Source organism: Oryx dammah, unplaced genomic scaffold, assembly GCF_014754425.2.
Source record: "Oryx dammah isolate SB20612 unplaced genomic scaffold, SCBI_Odam_1.1 HiC_scaffold_18, whole genome shotgun sequence".
NCBI lineage: Eukaryota > Metazoa > Chordata > Mammalia > Artiodactyla > Bovidae > Oryx > Oryx dammah.
The window spans coordinates 25,705,625-25,725,236 of record NW_024070202.1 but is presented as its reverse complement, the minus strand read 5'-3'; the positions used below and the strand labels follow the sequence as shown (position 1 = coordinate 25,725,236).

The 19,612-nt window shown below is 37.1% G+C and overlaps 1 protein-coding gene across 2 annotated transcripts in view; it reads right to left on the bottom strand.

Annotated features, from left to right (window-relative positions):
* BZW2 (basic leucine zipper and W2 domains 2) overlaps positions 1-19,612 on the bottom strand; it is a 62,846-nt gene that overhangs the window by 19,488 nt on the left and 23,746 nt on the right. For both annotated transcript variants that reach the window (XM_040260605.1, XM_040260606.1), the window contains exons 3-7: positions 16,465-16,641; positions 10,026-10,129; positions 8,472-8,537; positions 4,165-4,300; positions 816-925 (exon numbers count right to left, since the gene is read on the bottom strand). In XM_040260605.1, the coding sequence (XP_040116539.1) occupies positions 816-925; positions 4,165-4,300; positions 8,472-8,537; positions 10,026-10,129; positions 16,465-16,641 (593 nt within the window). The remainder of the gene's footprint in view (positions 1-815; positions 926-4,164; positions 4,301-8,471; positions 8,538-10,025; positions 10,130-16,464; positions 16,642-19,612) is intronic.

The window sequence follows — 19,612 nt, the reverse complement described above, 5'->3', positions numbered from 1 at the left end:
ACAATGAGCCAGATTTAGACTTGTCCCATGGATCAATACCCTTGCACAGTAGGACACGCTGGAAGAGAAAACAGATAAGAGACTAGGTAAAGAGAACATGGCAAGCATGTCTTTCAACTTTAGACTTTGTCCTAAAATTGTAAAGGCAGTTTCACTTGGAGCTATCTGTTACAGCTGTGGCTTCTAGCAGAAAGAAATTATAGGGGGCAGATAGAAATTATGAGAGCAAATATTTTTCTTGATTTTCTTTGAAAAATACAAAGATACAGATGTAAAAATATAATCAAGCAATCATGATAATGGAAGTTTCAAATTAACTATAATTAACTTGTTCACTTTCATAGGTATCTAAGCATTTCTAAGGAATCTTGGTATAAATAAGGAATCTTGTTTAAACTTTTATTTTGTTAACAAACTAACCTATATTTGAGATCAGTGTTATTCAACTATGACTCAAGATACCCATAAATGTCTAATTAGGTGAGATCAATGTGACCTCAAATTTCATATTAAAACTTTAAATTTCTACACTTATTAGCTGCATCAGAGGTAATTCTGATAAATTTTTTCACTATGTCAACAAACTTCCAAATTTGAAAGTCTCCATATTCCTTGTGACTCTTTAATTTTATCATTCCATTTACTTACGCAACGAAGATTAAACTGGAATTAGTTTCTATCTTACAATAATACAGAAATAAAAGGAACCATGTTCCAATTCGACATAGACTCGGGCATTTGCATATTACATTGCACACACTGAGAGAGCCACGGCAGAAGCATGAAACATAACCCTTTGCCCAAACAACACTTACAAGCAGCCTTTTATCTAAGTTGGCTTTTCTCAAAGAGGAGGTAACAGAGTTGGCATCTTTTTCTGCCATCCATGCTTTAAAAAGCTTGACAGCAAATGAGGCTGCAATGCCTGTTAAAAATAAAAGAGAGAGAGTAAAGCTTTTATAAGAAAAGCTGCTTGTGATAATGCAGAAGGCAACATTTCCCATTAGGTGCCCTGAAATGACTAAATAACTTAGAGATTTGATTTGGTGCAAAGGAAAAATGGAAAGCTCTCTAGGCTATTCATTACTCAAAAGAGAATATTTTCATGAGAAGTGAAAAAAGAAGTTACAGTACTTTTCAAACTTGGACTCCTGAATTCCAACGTGTTTTTACTGTAAGTTTATTTTTACCGTGGTCAAAACCATATTCAAAGCCAAGGATGTTATAGTGTTTTGCCTCTATTTCACTCTGTGGTTCACCAATATTCCATATTTATAACAGTTATCCTGAGGTACAACAAATAAATCATGAGCCATACAACTGAAATGTCAACATGTCATCTAATCTGTTGATAAATGATGCCAGCGAAAGAACATCAATAGTGACAGGTATAAATAAATAAAGTTATAGATGAACATGCATCATTTACTTGACAATTTTACTTTTTGTAAAAAGCATTTTAAAATATTCATGAGTTAAGCTATAAAAATGTCAGTTCTGTTTTCAGCTGAAATCTTTTCTGGATATTTTTAAAGAGATTTGAAAAATTGCTATGTTAATCAGGAATCCACTCAATTACATACTCATTTATAACAAGATTTATTTCTAAATATAAGTAATCAGATAACTAATAGACAGCTTTTCTATGAACCCAAAATGTCTAAATTAATGTTGCATTTATTTAATGAAAATTTAAGGAGTAGTTGATACATTAAACTGATTTTTCTGAGTTGAAGGCTTCACTATTGGTGATGGTCTAAACAGTCTCTAGTCCCCTTTCCAAAGAGAATTCCCATCTTACTAGGCCAGGTGACTTCTAATTAGTCTAACCCCTGGTACCACCCTCCTTCTGCAATGATTAATAATGGGGGAAAAATTTGAGTCCTGAATGATATTGCTGTTCACTCTGAAGTCTGTTAGACTTTTACATATATTGTTACATAAGAAATAAATGCCCTTAAATGGGGGAGGGAATAAATTAGGAATTATGGGATTAACACATACATACTACTATATATAAAATAGATAACCAACAAGGACCTACTGTATAGCACAGGGAACTATACTCAATATTTTGTAATAACCTATAAGGGAAAATAATCTGAAAAAGGATATATAACTGAATCACTTTGCTATACACCTGAAACTAACAACACTGTAAATCAAATGTTTCAATTTAAAAAATGTAAAAAATAAAATGAAAAAAGAAAAAAAGAAATGCCCTGACACAGAAATTTATGTCCTATCTTCCAGTTACTTGCAGGTAAACAAGTTCAACTAATACAGACACCAGCTTTACCTAATGTTTTTCTTTTGAATAGCAGAGAAACTAAGCCCCTTCAGCCTCAAACTAAGACAATAAACATGAGCTAGAGAATTTTAGGTTGTCAACTTGTTGACCTGGGTTTTAATATTATCATTACTTCATAGTCAATATAAAATTTAATATAAACTTATGTAATTAAAAAATTTAAAAAGGATCTTGTAACCCTCATTGTAAGTAAGAGAAGTAGAGTATGCCTGAAACTAGGAGTCTAAAAAAAAAATCAGGCTCAAACCTATCACTGTGCATTAAAAGTGGACCCTAGTGGAAGGATTGGAGAAACTTTGTACTTGAGATTCCGCTGAGTGGATGATTCCCCTTAGCCATTTGTTGGGCGGGAAGTTGGGGAAAAGGTATAATTTCATAACCCTTTCCTATTTGGGATGAAAGAGTTTAAGACACTAGTTTCTAAAGACGGTAGACTATAAGGAAGAACCATGGCACAGAGGCACTATGTCATTTCTATCGCAAAAGTGTTCTTTCCTACCCCTCCTAACATTTCACCATAAAAAATTTCAAGAACTTCTTACAGAAGAACTGAACAGACTGAAAGTAAATACTCATGTACTTACCATCTTGATTCTGCAGCAGTTAATATTTTGCTGTATTTGCTCTATCATGTTTGTCCACTTATCTTTCTAATAATTTTATTTTTAATACATTTCAAAAGAAATTACATACACCGTTTAGGTTTTTAATACAACCAGAAAGAATTATTTTCTGTTATAAATGCTAGGGATAAATCTGATGTAATTAACATTTACTGTTTACATTTTATCTTTTTCTCCTAGTATAAAATGGCTAGTACCATAAATAAAACATGAAGGATCATGAATTCTCTTTAGGAAAACATTTTAAAGTGCTATAATATTTCAACAATATATTAATAACAATTAGAGAGTCTAAAACTATAGAGAATCTCTAAATAATATGATTTGGTTCTTGATTTACTATTCTTTTCTCAGTTATAAAAAAATTATAACTCATTTCACTGCAGGCATGAATGAGGCTGGGACTTCACATCTGTAGGAGTAAAACCCAATTCTAAGAAGAAACAGATGTTTTCACAAAAGCTCTTTTAATTTGTCTTTAAGAAAAAAAATAACTCTTTTGTTTAACTGCATTTAAAACTTGAATATCATTATCCTCCTACAAGAAAAAAAAAAGCCCACTTCTGTATTATTCTATAACCAAGTAATTGTATGTATGCCCATCAAACTCTTAATGCCTTAAAATTAAAGCAAAACTCTTAGGCAGCCGTCTGGATTTCTAAAACAGACATAATGAACACTTTAAAAAAATGTGATCAGAACGAACATCTGAGCACAAGATCTTGAGGGGGACCAGTTCAGAAGAATGGCCCAAACCAGTGAAGTAATAGTTTGGGGGGCATTTAGGAATGTGAAGGCCCATTTTTGGCTGTCCTACTAAATGGAGGCAAGTGTTTTAGGCTGGCATTCTGTTTCTGAGGGCAAAAAAGGCTAAATGTCCCACAAAGCATAAAGAGTCCTGCACAATGAAGCACTGTCACTGCAAAATATGTCAGCAAGCATCTATGTTGAGAGAAACAGTGTAGAACTGATCAATTTCAGGGTCATTGACTGAGACTTAAGCCAAAAATTCTAGTTTATTATTATTCTTTAATTGTCTTTCTATAGGTGTGCATATTTTTCTCCTGAATTCCTACAAGAAACACATACAATCCTTATATTGTTTGAACACACACACACACAGTCTCTTATGTGGAGCACGATGGGCAGCAGAGAACACCAAGAGGAGGTACTGGTATTTCTCTTGGCTTTCTTTTCCCAGCTGACAGGTAAGAAAATGAACATACGTACCTTCTTTGACTAAGCTGTCAGTGAAGAGACTGGTGAGGATGGTGGCAGGCAGGGTGCCACTGCCCAGCAGGATCCCCGACAGCATTGCCAACTTTGTCTGCTCTGTTTCGGAAAAGGCTTTAAGGAAGAGGAGAAGCTGCGGGTCAAACAAAAGAAACCGTGTCTATAAAGCAAAGGACTAAAGTAGGAAAATAACAAACGACGCACATACACGGCTAGATGGCTCACAACTGATGGCTCACAGGCAGCACACTCCTCACTGGAGACACACACCTATGTTCCATGATAAACTGGGTGCTATAGAGAGGGACTTTATCAGGCCCTGTTCCTTTCTCCCAAATTTACTTACAATTTAGCTACAGATAACATGAAATTAAAAGATGCTTACTCCTTGGAAGGAAAGTTATGACCAACCTAGACAGCATATTCAAAAGCAGAGACATTGCCGACTGAGGTCCATCTAGTCAAGGCTATGGTTTTCCAGTAGTCATGTATGGATGTGAGAGCTGGACTGTGAAGAAGGCTGAGCGCCGAAGAATTGATGCTTTTGAACTGTGGTGTTGGAGAAGACTCTTGAGAATCCCTTGGACTGCAAGGAGATCCAACCAGTCCATTCTGAAGGAGATCAGCCCTGGGATTTCTTTGGAAGGAATGATGCTAAAGCTGAAACTCCAGTACTTTGGCCACCTCATGTGAAGAGTTGACTCACTGGAAAAGACTCTGATGCTGGGAGGGATTGGGGGCAGGAGGAGAAGGGGACGACCGAGGATGAGATGGCTGGATGGCATCACCGACTCGATGGACGTGAGTCTGAATGAACTCCGGGAGTTGGTGACGGACAGGGAGGCCTGGCGTGCTGCAATTCATGGGGTCACAAAGAGTTGGACACAACTGAGTGACTGAACTGAACTGAACTGAACATGCATGGGAAGGAAAAGAGGCATTTGGAGAATGGTGTGAACAGGTCACATAAATAAATTTGACTGTATACGACAAAGGGTAAACATTACCAAGTGTCTTCTGAATACACTGTTGCCTTTTATGTGTGTTTCATTTCTTTGCATGCTCCCTTAGTGCTGCGCCCCCCCACTACACTCCCACCCCATCATACATCTCCCCGTTTTCTTTGGATTATAACAAAGAATAAACAACAATAACAAAACAGAAGTCAATAAGCTGTGACATCTAGCATATACTTTTTTGAGCCCACAGCATACTTTTTAAAAACAAGACTGGGTGAAAAAGAGTTTTCAAGATTCTTGATGCCTCCTTTTAAAATGGTGAGATTCAAACTAGGTATTTCTTAGATCATAGAGTTTTACCACCAACACCAGTGATGAGGTAATGGAGGGTATAAGATAAAGAAAAGTTGCGAGTGGAGAAAAGGCCACTGCTGCGGGTTGGAAAGAACAATTGTAATGAGAGGGTGACAGTGCTGTCTGGGTCCTTCTGGGTTGCAATGCTGCCAACATCATATCCCAGCAGTAGAGGAAGTGACAAGGCAGCAACCCCAGAAAACTTGGAAGGGAATGCAAAGCAAAGGGGCTAAACCCCACTTGCCACTGTGAGTTCTAAGAGTATCCATGCCCTCCTTTTTCCTAACCCTCCTGCACCTAGTGCTTTGACTATATTTGTATTTCATGGCTACTTTTCTCTGTTTCAACAGACTTTAGGCATGTAACTGAGATTCCCCAGGGCCGAAAATCACGACTGGGGCTCTCCAGACTTATTGCACTGATGAAAAAAAAATCACTGGCATGAATACAGACTTATTAAGTGCTTTATGGCCAATGAAATTCTGTTAGCTCTGTGCAATGAATAGGACTATATTAATGTACCATCCCCAACAGTTACAGAATTATTATATTACAGAGAGGTTATGTGACTCTCCAAATATTTATATGATGAGTAAGTGGCAGAACTGGAGTCAAACTAGCCCATTTCACTCCCCATTTAAGCCTTTTAAAGTCTCAATGATTTAACAAGACTTTCTAAGCTCACAAGAAAAGAGGGAGTCAAGGAAATTGGTAACAATGGTTAAAGCTCCAGGGCGCAGCAGGAATGGGGTAAGAAAAAAACTGACAAAACTAGATACTTTATATCAATCTGGCTTTTTTCTCATTGTCAAAATAAGAAAGATTCAAGTAAATAATGAAAGAGAGCCGAGATAAAAACATTAACACTATTTAAGAACATTAATATACTCATATTCATCAAAAACTCAATTATATTTAGCAAAATGGTACAAAAGTTATTTTTTCTTAAAATTAATATCCATATTGCTCAACTATATGAATAAGTATTAAAATCAGACGCTACATGTATTGCAGCAGAATTTTCTTTAAAAAATGGATACTCTGAAAAATAAATAATTCTTGAAAGCATATTCATCAAATGAATCAAGTGGAAAGTTTTCAAGGTTCAAATGAATTAGGAGAAGAAAAACATAAGGGATATTATTAGGCAAAGAGGTAAGATGTTTATTTGAATGCTTTAATATCATTTTTTGGTAATATCTATCCCTCTATTTTTGGAGAAGGCAATGGCAACCCACTCCAGTACTCTTTCCTGGCAAATCCCATGGTTGGAGGGGCCTGGTAGGCTACAGTCCATGGGGTTGCGAAGACTCGGACACGACTGAGCGACTTCACTTTCACTTTTCACTTTCATGCATTGGAGAAGGAAATGGCAACCCACTCCAGTGTTCTTGCCTGGAGAATCCCAGGGACAGGGGAGCCTGGTGGGCTGCCGTCTATGGGGTCGCACAGAGTCGGACATGACTGATGCGACTTAGCAGCAGCAGCATCCCTCTATTTTAATGACACACTCTTTATTTTCTAAGCATCTAGCCAAATAATGGATCACTTTAATCCATTCAAATGTTTTTCCATGGTAAAAAAAAAAAATGTAATACATGCTAATAGAATAAATCTAACATAGAATAATATTAAAATGTGAGTAATCTCCTCTTTAATCCTATTCCCTTAGAATAAACATTATTAACAGTTTGAGATGTGTCGTTTCAAATTCTTAAATGTACTTCTATATGCCTACATTTTATAAATAACTACATGTATACACATGCTTTTACTGAACTATACATTGAGAACAGCTCAGAATTGCTGAGTGGAACAGACAGTTTTCTGAACAGTTTATGTGTATATGACTATTTACAAAAGTCTTGATCCTCGCTTTCAACAAAGAAATCTGAGGCACAAAGAAATTAAGTTACTTGCTAAGGTTACACTTCTGCCAAACGGTTGTTCTTTTAGTTAACAATTTATCATAGACATTTCCTCTCATCAATTCATGTGGTTATGCCTCATTCTTTGACTGCATAGTATCCCACTGTAGAGAGACCATGATTTAATGAACCTGTCTCCCACCATGAAAATTTAGGTTATATCTCAATACTGTGATGAACATCTGTATGCATATATAGTTGTATGTTTTCATGCTGAAGGATTTTTTTGTATGAAAGTTGAGCCATGGAGAATATAGATTTAAAAAAATGATTTTGCTGCTTAAGTGTTTGCTATATATGGAATCATTCTGAACAAAGGGAAGCAAGAGTGGGTAAGCAGCAAAGTAGAAGTTGCAAAGTAACAAAGTTGATGGTTTCTTTATTCCCTCGGTTTATAATTTGGGCAGATATCTAAAATCAGAAACGATGGCAAAGCAGCATACAAATCTGTAACTGCCATATATAAATAAAGAGGAGCTACAAATTAGAAAGGAACATACTGCAGTTTCTGAAAAGAGGGCTACTTTAATAAGGTGCTATTGCTTATTTGGCTATTTATTAGAGGTCAATTACTGTGCTAAGTACCTTACAGCTCATAGAAATTATCCCTACAACAACCATACATAAAGTCCATACTTTTATTGCAGCTATTTTATAGATGAGAAAAACCAATGAGATTTACACCCAGATACTATTTCCAAAGGTATGCTTCTATCTCCTTTGCTAAACGGCATCTTCTAAAATTAAAGAATTTTAGTGATTAATAGCTGCTGTGCTATGCTCTTTCATAAGCTTTAACTAACTGTATATTCTTTAAAAATATTCCTTTGAACAAAGCATGCTGGCTCACATTAAATATGAAGGAAAAATTCTAGGCTACTTGTGTATTTCTTTCTACAGCTATTAGCTAATGATCTGTCATACTCATTCTTCACTCAACAAGCATTTATTAAAACCTTAAAGAGGTCTGTGGTTCTCTGGACTACCACTATAAAAGCAAAATTTTCATCCCTCTTCGTGTCATCATTTTAGCAAACAGAGTATATTACATCTGAATTCTTACCTTTTTCATTTCATCCTCAAATGCTTTTTCCAAATACTTATATCTCCTGATGAGTTTGTTGAAGACCTAAACATAAAAGAAACCAGTCAATATTATGTAAACAATTTTAAAAGGCAAACTCACCTCAACTACACGGGTCTACACTAATAAAAACATGTAGTTAAACATTCTCCTACTGTGATATGAGAACCACAAACATTTCAAAAGAGTTATTATGACCTGCGGGATAAAACAGGATCAAAATGCATGCAGAAAAAAAAAAAATCCATTTGAGAATATAATAGGTGAGAAAACAAAAATGACTGATGAAAATAAAATGAATATAATTTTAAGACTGTGTGACACAGAGATGGAAAATATTAATAACTGAAACAAAGGGGATTACAGATAGAATCACTGAGATACATGATGGGAGGAGATCAGAGTTTAGGGGAGATTATACTCCAGGTGAATACAAACATGATTTCAGCAGATAAGCAATCAAGACTACTGGCCCCCACAATCCAGTTGGAATTCTCAAGCAGGATTTCCAAGTGTGTCAATGGAATCCTGGACTGTTTTTTAAAGAGGAATGATGTTTGTTATGGACCAAACATCTGTGTTCCTCCTAAATTCATACATTGAGGCCCTACCCCCAAAGTAACTCTAACCTCTGGGCTCTAATGCCTGATGATCTGAGGTAGAGCTAATGTAACAGTAATAGAAATAAAGTGCACAATAAATGAGATGCACTTGAATCATCTCTTTTCCTAATAGGCTGCTTGTCCTTTTTTTATTGACTTACAGTTCTTTATTTAATTTGTATATAAATCCTTTATCGGAGAAGGCAATGGCAACCCACTCCAGTACTCTTGCCTGGAAAATCCCATGGATGGAGGAGCCTGGTAGGCTACAGTCCATGGGATCATGAAGTCGGACACGACTGAGTGACTTCACTTTCACTTTTCACTTTCATGCATTGGAGAAGGAAATGGCAACCCACTCCAGTGTTCTTGCCTGGAGAATCCCAGGGATGGGGGAGCCTGGTGGGCTGCCGTCTATGGGGTCGCACAGAGTCAGACTCGACTGAAGTGACTTAGCAGCAGCAGCAGCATAAATCCTTTATAGGCTTTATGTATTACAAGTATCTCCTTGCTTCTTTCTTTTGAACAGCTACTTAATAGTTTATTAATATGAATTACCAAGCTCTACTTAATTAGTAGCCTGTGGATTGACTTATGGATTTTCAGACCTATTGATTTTCATCCTTTGATGTTTTAGTTTTGAAGGATAGTGCTAAACTACTCTCCCTAAAGCTGGGACCAACTTATATTCCAACAGAAATTATGATTCCTCATGTCTCTTATGGATGAAAGGTAAAAACACCCTATCTTCCTGAAGTTTAATGATCATTGTTTTATTATGAGTGCAGTTAAATATCTCTCCATATGTTTAAGAGCTACTGAACATTTCTATTAAAAAAGTGACCTGAAGAATTTCTGAATCTTAACTTTTCTTAAATTTTATTTAAAGATTTCCCTTTCAGCACAACAATCTCTCAGTGACAGGCTCTACCTGAGCATAGTTTCGGATGGTTTCATGATCTTCATTTGCTGAAAACACACAGTGGTTGGTCATCTTGGTCTTATCACCATCATCTATGCGTGTTCCTCCCGGGGCTAATAAGAGAATAGTTAATAACCATTAGGACAGCACTGAAATCAGATAAGCATGTGTACAAGAGATCAATTCTTGCACATCTAGGAAAACAGTAAAAGTAGGTATCACATAAACTTTCATAGAATGATGTACATGTGTAGATACAGTTTTTTAGAAGATTATCACCTTAATAAAATTTTGTTCAAGTGGTTGTATTTATTACAAAGGGCTAATTAAATATTATGAATAAATTAATTGCATCAAAATAGACTCTTGAAGGAGTTAACTTTTCCAAAAACTAATTTACTTATAAAAGATGTTTGTATGGTTTGATTTGTGCTTTTGCTTTGCTGTGCAGCATGCAGGATCTTAGTTTTCTAACCAGGGACTGAATCCATGCCCCCGGCACATTGGAAGCAGAGTCCTGACCACTGGACTGCCCTTGTTTATACTTCTATGATAATGCAAAATGGTTATTCAAATGTGTATTCCTACCACAGGGTATGAGACTGTTGATCTACATACTTGACTTCGCTGGACCCTATAAGTCTGGTTCTTGCCAAAGTGTATCCTTAACTATGATAGCTAAACAATAACATTTATTCAGTGAATTTAATTTGATTATTCTCAATGTAGATCCTGATGTTTCCCACATCAGAACATGATTCACTTTCCAGGTTTGCTACTAATATTTTGCTGGACTCCAGTTCACCAACACTAGTACTATCCAGACCTGGCTTTTATAGTAGATCTTGATGGTTTCCACTTCAGTAGGTATCAAGAATGTTTCCTCCTCACTAACCCAGTTATCCACGCAGTGTTGATCAGTATACACTCTGACCCCTTGTCATATACCCAGCAGTTCCATTGGCTAGGAAAGAGTGTATTTTATTGTTGCTCATCTTTGCCCCCATACCCTATACAGCATCATGGAGGAAACGGACAAATAAATGGATTAGAGCAAAAGAATGCCTTTTTTCTACCACTCAACTTTCCTATTCAAAGGCTTCCCAGGTGGCACAATGGTAAAGAACCCACCTGCCAATGCAGGAGATGCAAGTTCAATCCCTGGGTTGAGAAAATCCCCCGGAAAAGGAAACTGCAACCCACTCCAGTATTCCTGCTTGGGAAATCTCATGGACAGAGAAGCCTGGCAAGCTGCAGTCCATGGGGCTGCAATAAGTCAGACACTCATGCACACATGCTCAAAGGCTCCTCCTATAAGTTTCAGCTGTGGCCATTACAAACATTGGTTGATTAGAAGACCAGAGTCAGAACAGTAGGTAGTTTTGTTGTCTGATTTTACTTCATCAGAATTAGGGTGGAAATTTGAGCAAGTCAAATTAGGTTAATAACCACTATACACTCAAATATTTGTTGAGTAGATATTTGTACAGGCCATATTTTAGTGTTTTGATTTGAGTTATATTTCATACCTTTGGATGAGATGAGCTACAAATAGCCAATTGTTTCTTACAGTTTTGTAAGTAAATTCGTTTTTAGAAATGTCAGCTCCTTCAGGAGTCTGTTCTCATGCAATTAATTTATGCACAATTCAATTAGCCCTTTATAATGAATACAACCACCTGGAACAAATTTGTTTTGGGGGGAGGGGAACAAATTTTATTGAGTATAATGGTCTAAAACCTCTGGACTAACGATTCCTATCTGATAGAAGTTATATAACTGAAAAGTCTGATTTGGAAACTACAGTCTTTAAAGAGGTAAAATTTTAAAACTGCATTCTCTTACAAAACAAAATATTTGTTACACATTAATAATATTGCTACACCTCACTTTTTTTCCCCCTGATAGTGGGACCAAGTATTAATTGCCATTTCTAAAAATTTTGTGAAATTTTCTGTTTTTCTCAAGGTAGAAACAGAACAAAAGTAAAGTGTTTCTTGTATCTACTCTTCAAAGCATACAACTGAAAAGCCAAGATAACTATTGTCTCAAGAATAGCAGTGGAAGGTAAATATTTTTGTGGATGTGAAGAAAATTCTTACATATTAAATTAGCAAACAAAATGTTTATATAAAAAGAATGCACCTGGCTAACTTTTTTCATTATATCATAGGTCTGGCCTCGGTAGATATCTGAGGTTATACTAACTGTGCTCATATACTGTACCAAACATTTTGTCCTATGCTCTTTTGGATGTATGAATGTGGTGTGAAAACATGAATTCTTTTTTTCAAACATATGGGGTTTATTAGGAAAAAAACCTAACAGTGGAAAGGGAGAAACACTGACAAAGAGTGTTCAATGTGTGTGTTTGTAAAATGAAGGTGGTGGTGAAGGAATCTCCCCTTGAGCTCTAAGTTCTGTGAATAAGAGGGAGGCAAGATGCTGCCGACCTTGTGATCCTGGTACAGGCTGCAGGTATAAATTTGCTGATCATCATTATGGAGATGGTAAATGAAGTCTTGAGACAATCAATGCAAAGCATATAACTTTGAACATATGTGAGGCGGCGAATATGGAAACCTATGAGCCACATGACAAGTGGCACTAAGAGAGGGAGTAGGGAGTCTAAATGGTCTATGAAAAGAAAGAGAGGGAAACACTTCAAGGACGATCAAAGGGTCAACAGTGCTGCCAGGAAGGTACTAAGAGCTGAAAAGGGTGCCCCAGGTTGACGGGTGAAGTCATTTGTGACTTTGACAAGAACCAAAACTGACCGAAGATTATCCTTGCATACGATTTACCAGTGTATCAATAAAAGTCAATAATAGTTAAGGAAATTGAAAAAGCCAATAATCACAACAGGAGAGGTTCACTCTCACTCTTAATTATGGTTTTCATTCTTTTCAGAATCGTTTCAGGTAACACTTATTATAGTAAGAAAGACAACAGCATACTGCAAAGTAAATACAAAACAGCAGAGAGAGTTATTGTGTTTGTATAATATCATCCCATCCTCAAAAGTTTATGCATTTAGGTAAAGAAATCTGCAGAAAAGAATTAACCAAATATTAACAATAGTTATCTCTGGGTATTGTCATTTGAGCACACTTCAGTTCAGTTGCTCAGTCGTGTCCGACTCTGCGACCCCATGAACCATAGCATGCCAGGCCTCCCTGTTCATTGCCAACTCCTGGAGTCCACCCAAACTCATGTCCATTGAGTTGGTGATGCCATCCAATCATCTCATCCTCTGTCGTCCCCTCCTCCTCCTTCCCTCAATCTTTCCCAGCATCAGGGTCTTTTCAAATGAGTCAAACCTTCGCATCAGGTGGCCAAAGCACTGGAGTTTCATCTTCAACATCAGTCCTTCCAATGAACACCCAGAACAGATCTCCTTCAGAATGGACTGGTTGGATCTCCTTGCAGTCCAAGGGACTCTCAAGAATCTCCTCCAACACCACAGTTCAAAAACATCAATTCTTCGGTGCTCAGCTTTCTTTATAGTCCCCAACTCTCACATCCATACATGACCACTGGAAAAACCATAGCATTGACTAGATGGACCTTTGTTGACAAAGTAATGTCTCTGCTTTTTAATATGCTGTCTAGGTTGGTCTTTTAATTTTATGGCTGCAATCATCATCTGCAGTAATTATACTTGTTTTAAAATATCTACTTTCTGCTTTATTGACTATGCTAAAGCCTTTGACAGTGTGGATCACAACAAAATGTGGAAAATTCTTAGAAAGAGATAGGACTATCAGACCACCTTACCTGTCTTCTGAGAAACCTGTATATAGGCCAAGAAGCAACAGTTAGAACTGGACATGGAACTGCAGACTGGTTCCAAATTGGGAAAGGAGTACATCAAGGCTGTACATTGTCACCATGCTTATTTAACTTTCATGCAGAGTACATCATGCAAAATGCTGGACTGGATGAAGCATAAGCTGGAATCAAGATTAATGGGAAATATATAAACAACTTCAGATATGCAGATGACACCACTCTAATGGCAGAAAGTGAAGGAACTAAAGTCTCTTGATGAGAGTGAAAGAGGAGAGTGAAAAAACTGGCTTGAAACTCAACATTCAAAAAACTAAGATCATAGCATCAGGTCTATCACTTCATCATTTCACGGTAAACAGATGGGGAAAAACTAGCAGATTTTATTTTCTTGGGCTCCAAAATCATTGCTAACGGTGACCGTAGCCATGAAATTAAAAGACACTCGCTCCTTGGAAGAAAAGCTTGACAAACTTTTGTCGGCAAAGTGATGCCTCTGCTTCTTAATGACAAACCTAGACAGCGTGTTAAAAAAAGCAGAGGTGTCACTTTGCCAAAAAAGGTCCATCTAGTCAAAGCCATGGTTTTTCCAGTAGTCATGTATGCATGTGAAAGCTGGAACACAAAGGAGGCTGAGCGCTGAAGAACGGGGCTAGAGAAGGCTCTTGAGAATCCCTTGGACTGCAAGGAGATCAAACCAGTCAATCCTGAAAGAAATTAATCCTGAATATTCACTGGAAGACTGATTCTGAAGCTGAAGCTTCAAAACTTTGGCCACCTGATGTGAAGACCTGACTCATTTGCAAAGACCCTGATGTTGGCAAAGATTGAAGGCAGAAGGAGAAGGGTACAACAGAGGTTGAGATGGTTGGATGGCATCACCAAATCAACGGACATGAGTTTGAGCAAACTCTGGGAGATAAGAAAGAACAGGAAGCCTGGTGTGCTGTAGTCCACAGGGTCGCAAAAAGTAGGACATGACTTAGTGACTGAACAACAACAGCAATTTCTGAGTATTGCGATTTGAGCACACTACAAAGTGCTTTTATACGTGGACTTGAGTTACCTATAATGATAATGAGATTTTCATAAACAGTAGCAATAAAAATAAACCTGGCACATAGTGAAAGCCAGCAGTTCAAATCAAAAGGGAGTCTGGAAGTGAATGGGGCCATGTACAAGCACAGATAGATATAAGAGCTCAGAGTGAAGAATTAAAGGGTGGCTCTACCTAGAAAGGGCTTCCCTGGTGGGTCACATGGTAAAGAATGGACCTGCAAGGCAGAAGACCTGGGTTCAGTCCCTGGGTTGGGAAGATCCCCTGGAGGAGGGCATGGCAACCCACTCCAGGATTCTCGCCTGGAGAATCACCATGGACAGAGGAGGCTGGTAGGCTACAGCCCATGGGGTCGCAAAGAGTCACACACAACTGAGCAACTAAGCACACACAGCACTATCTGGAAAGGTATGTATATACCCTGTCTTAAAGTAGGTTGGCCTAAGCAACACTTCTCAATGAAAGGCACTCGCACCATGCTGTGCAGGGCAATTTCTGATTGTACAGAATGTTCCTTGCATAGCAGAGTAGGTGGCATACCCAGCCTCCACTCCCAAGTCTTTGTGACAACCACAACACTTATACATTTGCATATGTCCTCCAGGTAGTTGAAAAATCACTGACCTGGGCATCTGACCACTTACGGTGCTTTACAAGTACCATAGGAACTAGTTATGAAAACCAAGTTCTAAGAACAACTATGGGAGGAAAACTGAGTGGTTGCGATACCTAATAAACATTTAGATCAACATACCAGGACACTTAAATAGAATTCTGAAACCTTTTCCCCTGATGCCCCTACTCTGAAAGACACGGTTTTTATTTTGCTTTTTACCTATTTTTAATAATTTCCAAACTTCTATCTTTAATTCTTTTAGTTACACACTCACAATTGAGAGGATTAAAAAAAAAAACAAACTAAATATAAACTATATTTCTTAGGCATTTTATTATTGATTGATGAAATGATATTTAATGAAACACTGGGACTTCTTTTCAAATTTGTTGACAAAGTTAAATCTCACTGTTCATTGTACCAACAAAAGGGGTGGATGGGACTAGAAAGAAAGGTGCTATGGCAATTGAGATTTAACTTGCAGGCAGATTCTTTATTGTCCGAGCCACGAGGTAAGCCCCTTAAATGTACTGGAATGATCTAGACAAGTGGTCTCCAGCCTCTCTGGCACCAGGAACTGGGTTCATGAAAGACAACTTTCCCACGGACTAGGGGTTGAGGACCGCTGATTTAGATGATCCCTGAACTATAACGCAGAAACTACCTCTCCTAAATCCACTCCAGAAACATTCAAAGATCAGGGACACATAGGAAAATTGGCTTTTAGCTACAGCCAAGTGGCCAACCGTGTTGTCTGTCAATAAAAGTTCTCAGTTCTATGCCTCTGTTAACCAACAAACATTTCACAGCCACATCAACACCATTCCAAATCATAATCTAGGTAAAAGTTTTACAGACTCCCATTTGTATTTTTTTTAAATCAACTATCATGCATGTAAAGCTTATAAAGCTTCTGTCTCATAAGAAAATATTTCAATACAGTTGAAAGTACGTAATACTACAAGATGCTCTAGGATATGGCTTACCGAGCATACTGCCAGCCACCAGGATATCGAAGAGTGTGTCTGCATAGCGACGATAATCTAATCTTGAGCCTGTAGAGTCCAAAAACTTGGCTACAGCTTCAAGGTCATCACCAGCTTCATTAAGCCCCTGGACAAGTGTATCCCTGAAGACTGTGGGTTCGAATTTCTCTTTTTCATCTAAAATAATAGATAATACAATGGTTCTTTTACTTATACATCATATTGCCAAATGCAACCATACATTTCCTTTGCTCACTGGTTTTTATTTGATAGCATGATTATTTAAAAGTTGAAAGACAATTAAGATTGTCTACTAATTGTTCATGTTAAAGCCCTTGTTTAAATGTTCATTTAAGCAACTGATTTCCACTAAATGGGACCACAATTTAATACATTAAAAAGTTGATGATCAATCATTTGTATCACTCAGGGTAGGCCAATGTAACTATTAACTCTAACTCTCTAATAAAAAATAAAGTATAACAATCAAAAGTTATATCTATACATATTGCCAAACAATCACCATTAAGTCTAGTTAACAGTCACCACCATATATAGTCATATATTCTGTCTTGTAATGAGAACTTTCAAGTTCTTATTTCAAGTATGCAACACAGTATTATTAACTGTAGTTATCAGGCTGTACATTACATTCTCATTACTTACTCTACAGTTGGAGGTTTGTTCCTTTTAAATACTACCTCCACCCACTGGCCCACCTCTTCATACCCTCTCCTGCAACTATCAATCTGTTATCTATGAGCTTTTTCGTTGTTTTTATTGTTAAGATTTCACATATAGAGATCATATAGAATTTGTCTTTCTTATTTCACTTAACATAATTCCCTCCAGACCCATCCATGTTGTCACAAACAACAGGGTTTCCTTCTCTTTATTGCTGAGTAATAAAAACTTAGGTTGTCACTATACCTTAGCTATTATAAATAATGCTTCAGTGAACATGGGTGAATGTATCTTTTTGAGTTAGTGTTTTCATTTTCTTCAGATAAATACCCAGAAGTGGAGTTGTTGGGTCATATGTAGTTCTACTTTTAATTTTTTAAAGGAACCTCCATACTGTTTTTTATAGTGGCTGCACAAATTTACACTCCCACCAAGGGTGTTCAAAGGTTCTCCTTTAACCACAACCTCATCGACACCTGTTACTTCCTGGAAGGATATATATATATATTTTTTAACAAGATAAGTTATTCCAGAATATTTAAATATTTAATAAATATCTGAGCTATATGTTTATAAATCCAGCTTCAGAGAAGACGCTGTCAACCTTCCTGGTTGCAAGACCCCTTGACAACCTTCAAAAGTACTAAAGATTCCAAAGAACTCTTGTGTTTATGGATTATTACATCCATGGAAACTTATTTTATAGAAATAAAATTAAAACTATTTATTACATGAAAGATATTAGTGAGAAGATAGGCACTGTTTTATACTTTTGCATTTCTTTAAAAGTCTGGAGTAATGGCAGATAGACAAATTCTCAAATGTACTGTGTGCAATCTGTTGCAATATCACACATCCTGAAACCACTGTTAAACTCCTGAGAGAATATGTTAAAGGGGAAAATATTATCTTGGTATTTTATTACGAAAACAGTTTCAATTTTGTAGATGCCCTGAAGTATTTCAGAGGATTTAAGGATACAGATACTATGTAACTTTCTCTACTCAGCACACTCTAGAGAGACTTCTTTGTGGATGGTCACTTTGGAGTAAAATCTTGAACAAAGTAAAGATCACTTGAAAAAAAGTGAAGGTAGCAAACTAGATGTCAGATGAGGAGTTAAAAAAAATGACTAGATAAGACAAAGGATCTAACATTCAGTTCAAAGAATTTCACCTTTTCCCCCTTACAAAGACTGAGTCGGCATATGGGGAAAAGGGGCAAAGGATGACATTCCCCCAAAATATTCTATCATAAATGTCTTTAGAGAAGTAGATATTGCAACTGTTTTGTTTTGTTTTTTAAAGGAAGAAAGAAGAGGAGAAGAGAATGCTATGGAAAAAAGAAACATTTCATGAATAAAAAAAAGAGTACTTGGAAATGAAAAATATGATAGAAAAACTTAAGAACTCTTAAGAGAAAGCTGAAAGTATCTCTTAGAAACTGATGGGAAAATCAAAGACCTACATAATAGAAGCATAAAGATAAGAAGAAGAGCAGACTAGCCATGTGTCCAAACAAGTGAATAAAAAGATACTTTTCTTAAAAAGGGGAGGATTTAAAACTTTCCAGAAATTTCAGTTTTAAAGGAGATGTGAGTTTCCCAGTGAAAGACTATCTGTGGACACAGCACAAGGACTGAAAGCGGATCCCCAAGGAGCATTCATTACTGTGAAACTTCAGAATAAAGCAACTCTCTGAAGTTTCAAGGGCAAAAAACCAAATTACATACAAGGTATCAAGAAACAGAACAACCTTGAATTGTCCAACAGAAATACCAGAAGCCAGAAGATATTCCTTCAAAATTCCAAGGAAAAACAATTTTCAACCCAGAATTCCAGTGTTTGGTCACACTATTAATTAAACATAGTTCAGTGGAGTTCAGTTGCTTAGGCAAGTCTGACTCTTTGCGACCCCCATGGACCGCAGCATGCAGGCTTCCCTATCCATCACCAACTCCTGGAGCTTGCTCAAACTCATGCCCATAGAGTTGGTGACGCCATCCGACTATCTCATCCTCTGTCGGCCCCTTGTCTTCCTGCCTTCAGTCTTTCCCAGCATCAGGGGCTTTTCCAATGAGTCAGTTCTTCGCATCAGGTGGCCAAAGTACTAGAGCTTCAGCTTCAGCATCAGTCCTTCCAATGAATATTCAGGACTGATTTCCTTTAGGATTGACTACTTTGATCTCCTTGCAGTTCAAGACTCAAGAAGTTCAAGACTCTTCTTCAAAACCATAGTTCAAAAGCAACCATTCTTTGGTGCTCAGCTTTCTTTATAGTCCAACTCTCACAACCATACATGACTACTGAAAAAACCATAGCTTTGACTAGACAGACCTTTGTTGGCAAAGTAATGTCTCTGCTTTTTAATATGCTGTCTAAGTTGGTCATAACTTTTCTTCCAAGAAGCAAGGGTCTTTTAATTTCATGGCTGCAGTCACCATCTGCAGTGATTTTGGAGCCCA